This window comes from Eimeria maxima, genomic scaffold (genome assembly GCF_000499605.1).
Source record: "Eimeria maxima Weybridge genomic scaffold, Emw_scaff302, whole genome shotgun sequence".
NCBI classification, from domain to species: domain Eukaryota; phylum Apicomplexa; class Conoidasida; order Eucoccidiorida; family Eimeriidae; genus Eimeria; species Eimeria maxima.
The window spans coordinates 1-5000 of record NW_013565867.1 but is presented as its reverse complement, the minus strand read 5'-3'; the positions used below and the strand labels follow the sequence as shown (position 1 = coordinate 5000).

Genomic DNA, 5000 nt, shown 5'->3' with positions numbered 1-5000 from the left:
AGGCTCATTAAAGACAAAATTATTATATATACAGAACTGCATGTACACCCCACTGCAGCAGCTGCTGCAGTATCCTGCTGCACTTACTTACGGTCTATACACCCGAATAGTGCCTAGACACCTGGCGCTTGTTAATGAATTCTTAATAAGAGTGCATGCACGCAGAAAGCCCCATTCAATTGATGAGGGTTTAGAGGCTCGGGTGTATAGGCAGTTCGCTAAGGATAAAGATATATGGCAATATAGGGAGCAGCTGCTGCAGCAGCAACCGTTGGATGTAGCAAGACGGCGCATGCATCGTTTTTTGCTGCAGCAGCAGCAGCGACTGCAACGACAGCAGCAGCAGCAACAGGAGCAGCAACAGGAGCAGCAACAGCAGGAGGATGGGGAGGATGAGGAGGAAGAGGAAGAAATAGAAGTAAATAAAGATAATTCTTCTTTTTCCTCCTTACTCGTCCTACCCCTACTACACCCAATAAGAGGATGGAGAGGACTCACTGCCTTCCATCCTTATTGGCTTCCTCCTCTCCCTCCTCTTCGTCTACTGCTGGGATCGAACGATCCCACATTCTGTAAAATGTTCAATATTCCATATAGAAGACTTCTTGAGGCAAAACATGATGCACAACAAGTCCCAAACCCTCAAAGAATCTTCTAAACCCTAAACACTTATTTATCCTCTTTCTAATAAGGGGTTATACTCTAGGGTTTAGGGTTTAGGGTGTGGTTCTAGGGTTTAGAGGGTTTAGAGGGTTTACTTGTCGAGGGAAGTCCAATGCACCATCAAACCCTCTTATAAACCCTAAACCCTAAACCCTAATAAATGCTCTTTCAAACAAGGGGTTACATCCCTAGGGTTTGTAGGGTTTGATGGGCTTTTAGGGTTTATATAGGGTCTCTGTGGGGTGTACATACACCTCGACACCGCTATTTATTTATTTAAATCTTTTTTATTACCTCAGCTGTACGTACACCTCAATTGTCCTACCAGTTGCCCCCCATTGCAAAATATACGAGGCAACGAACTCGTCCCCCAAATATAGATAAATAGCTAGCCAGCTAGCTAGCGAGCTAGCTAGCGAGCTAGCTAGCGAGCTAGCTAGCTAGCCAAGTCCAACAGCAGTTACCTAGCTAGCCGGCCCTGCGGACTCAACCGGGGGACAGACGCAGCATCTGCGGTGCCAACTCTGTTCAAAGTCAGCTAACTAGCTAGCTCTCTAGCTAGCTGTCTAGCTAGCTAGTTGCCTAGCTGGCTACCTGCCTAGCTAGCTAGCTAGCTAGTCTAGCGAGGTGACACTGTGAAGGCAGCTGGTGACTAGCAGCTGCAGTAGTATGAATGGCTGCAACAAGCACATAGGAAGCTGTACCTAGCTAGCTAGCTAGCTAGCTAGCTAGCTAGCCGTAGCTAGCTAGGCTCGGACATCTACAGCTAGCTAGCCAGCTAGCTAGGTAGGTAGAGGAGGTCGTAGTGTCCCGGCCGATAGAGAAGTTTAACGGATGGTCCTTCCGATTCACAAGGGAAGACGTGACGTACTGCAACAAACAAATACATCAGGGTTTAGGGTTTAGGGTTTATTAGGGTTTATTAGGGTTTATTAGGGTTTAAGGATTCTCCAGTTAGCTAGGGTTTCCAATGGTTTACTAGGGTTTATTCGATTATATGAGGGTTTAGGGTTTCGGGTTTCCTAGGGTATAAAGGTATATTAGGGTTTAGGGTTTAGGGTTTCTTTAGGGTTTAGGGTAAATTAGGGTTTATTATACCTGGTTGTGTATGATTAGATTGATCAACATAATAAACCTCGCATGTAAACCCTAATGCACTAGATAAGGCAAAGATTTGTGGCTCATTAGCAGCAACAAACATAGGCTCAACTTCTTTTTTTATAAAAGAAATTAGGGTTTCTCCTTCCTCCATAAATGGTAAATAATGATCTTCTTCGCTCTTTAATTCACTCGCTGTAGCTAGTCTGCAACATATATAAACCCTAAACCCTAAACCCTAAACCCTAAACCCTAATTTTATATTTCAAGAAATATGGAAAGGGTTTTGAGGCATCAGCAGAACCTAAACCCTAATAAACCCTAAACCCTAATATACACTAATAATAACACATTTCACCATCTAAGGGTTTACGTATACTTTAGGGTTTAGGGTTTAGGGTTTAGATATTAGGGTTTAGGGTTTAGGGTTTAGGGTTTACCTAGCAAATACAACAAGATAATTAGATGTAGATGGATCATTAAATATTTCCTCTAAATCAGATAAAGTTGAATCAGGAGAAGATATCTTCTCTAATGCAGCAAATACCTCTGCAACACAAACCCTAAACCCTAAACCCTAAACCCTAGGAAACCCTAAACTCTAATATAAACTGGGTAAAGTTGAATCAGGAGAAGATATCTTCTCTAATGCAGCAAATACCTCTGCAACACAAACCCTAAACCCTAAACCCTAGGAAACCCTAAACTCTAATATAAACTGGGTAAAGTTGAATCAGGAGAAGATATCTTCTCTAATGCAGCAAATACCTCTGCAGCATAAACCCTAAATCCTAGTAAACCCTAAATCCTAGTAAACCCTAAACCCTAGTAAACCCTAAACCCTAATATAAAGTAGATAAAGTTGAATCAGGAGAAGATATCTTCTCTAATGCAGCAAACGCCTCTGCAACACAAACCCTAAACCCTAAACCCTAATAAACCCTAAACCCTAAAAGCTTTAAATATGCTCACCATCAACGAACTCCTCTGTAGATTCCTTGGGGTACCTACACAACAAACAAACAAACAAACAAACAAACAAACAAACAAACCCCTCCAACCCAACCAACAGGAGCAGCAACAGCAGCAGCAACAGCAGCAGCAGCAACAGCAGCAGCAGCAACAGCAGCAGCAGCAACAGCAGCGGCAGCACAAACAGCAGCAGCAGCAGCAAAAGCCTCAAATGTCCCCAATCAATATAACCACAACCAGGGCCACCACCATCATCAGCACAAACCGGAGCCCAAACAGCAGCAAAAACAGCAGCAAAAACAGCAGCACAAACAGCAGCAGCAGCAGGAGGAGGAGCAGCAACAGGAATAAATAAATAAATTACCCTGTCCTCTCCATCTTTGGTAAAATAATTTGTTGAATTTTTTGAATAAAATTTTGAATTTTTTTTTTGTTGAAAAAAAAAAATTCGAAAATTCCAAAAAAAAATGAACGATAAAAACAGCAACCATCTCTTCTTATTTTTCTTATCATTGCTTCCTGCTGCTGCTGCTGCTGCTGCTGCTGCTGCTGCTGCTGCATTTGCTGCACTTGCTGCTGCTGGTGATGGTTGTTGTTGTTGTTATTGTCCTGATGCTGCTGGTTGTGATCATTATTTTGATTACCTTTTTGTATAAGGAAATGAATCTTCTTACTCGCGTTACTCCCCTCAATAAATTCATGAATTAATTCTCTAAGAGGAATTCGCGGTGATACAAATAATTCTTTATTTACTTCTATTTCCCATTCCTCTTTTTCTCCTGCTGCTGCTGCTGCTGCTTCTGCTGCTTCTGTTGCTGCTACTTCTGCTGCTGCTGCTGATGTTCTTGCTGATAAGGAGGAATCCTCTGCTGCTGATGCTGCTGCTGCTGCTGATCCAGTTGAGGGAGAGGAAGAAGATGATGATGCTTGTTGCTTATCAGGCACAACATCTGTACATACACCCGAATCGTTTGACATAGGGACCCTCATTGGATCCTCTCCTGTTGGGGACCCCATGGTGTTTTGTTCCTGTTCCTGCTGCTTCTGCTGTTGTTGTTGTTGCTGTTTTGCTGCTGTTGCTCCTGTTGCTCCTGCTGTTGTTGCTGTTTCTGCTGCAGTCAACGAACACTCCTGCTGTCAGTGGTAAGACATACACTGTACAGGGGGTGAGTTAGGGGGGGGTTGTAGTTATAAAGGATAATAAAGGATTAAATAATGAATAAAATATATTTATTTAGTCATAAATAAAGAAGAAAAAAGTAGGGAAGGAGACGAAGGAAGAGAAATGGCGCCAGCTGTATATGCATGCATGCATATTTAGCTATGATATGCTGCATGCAGACCAAGGTGCACATACACCTCAATATACAAAAAATAGAATAAAATAAAAGGAATTGATCATTTATTTAGGTAATTAACTGCGTTTTGTGATTAAAAGGATAAAAATAAACAAAAAACAACCAAATTATACGTAAAATTTAGTAACGAATACCCAGGCGTGCTGCGGTGTCTAGGCAGCTCGTCGTTAGGTGCTTATTCAATTAATTATTTCTATTACTAAATAAAATAAATTATTAATTTATTTTTATTACTTGTTTATTTATTTATTTATTTTACTGTATTTATATTTCTTTTTATTTTACCCTACCCCTTTATATATATATTACATAATTTGTATATTATATGTATAGATAAGGAAAGATAATATAAATAAATATAAATAAATAGTACTATAAATATAATTAATTATTATGTAATAAATAGTATATATAGTATATTATATAAAGTACTATTTATTTATATTTATTTATACTATATATAATATATATTATTATTTTTTTTATACGTAATATTATTCATTATAATACAATATATTATTATTATAGCATACTTAAATATTATATATTATATTACGCACATATACATATACGCACATATACATATATTTATTTATTTATTTATTTATTTATTTATTTATATAAGATAGTGTGTTTGTTGGGGTGTACATGAAGAAATAATTCTATCGTAGTTCAAAGACCAAAACCCTAAACCCTAAACCCTAAACCCTGAATTGTTGCAAACAGGCTGTCCTATAGAGGGTGCTATTGTTTAATCCTCTTCCTTATAAACAACTATATAATATATATATTTATATATAATATATATATTATATTATATATGTATATTATTTAATATATATAATGTTGTATATAAAATATAAAAATAAATAATTATATTTTTATATTATAAATTTATATATATATTAT

General features: G+C 38.2%; 2 protein-coding genes across 2 annotated transcripts in view; one reads left to right on the top strand and one right to left on the bottom strand.

Moving 5' to 3' along the window:
- EMWEY_00027310 (hypothetical protein, conserved) overlaps positions 1-658 on the top strand; it is a gene marked incomplete at both ends in the record, with an annotated part of 2181 nt that extends 1523 nt beyond the window's left edge. The window contains one exon of the mRNA XM_013481271.1: positions 1-658. This exon is cut by the window's left edge and continues 1211 nt beyond it. Coding sequence (XP_013336725.1) covers positions 1-658 — 658 coding nt within the window.
- Positions 659-1127: 469 nt separating this feature from the next.
- Positions 1128-3750, bottom strand: EMWEY_00027300 (ubiquitin thiolesterase protein, putative; the record flags this gene model as incomplete). Its single annotated transcript, XM_013481270.1, has 6 exons — positions 1128-1141; positions 1762-1967; positions 2202-2310; positions 2481-2531; positions 2734-2768; positions 3098-3750. 6 exons carry the CDS (start codon positions 3748-3750, stop codon positions 1128-1130), a joined length of 1068 nt encoding a protein of 355 aa, XP_013336724.1.
- Between the last annotated feature and the right edge of the window lie 1250 nt (positions 3751-5000).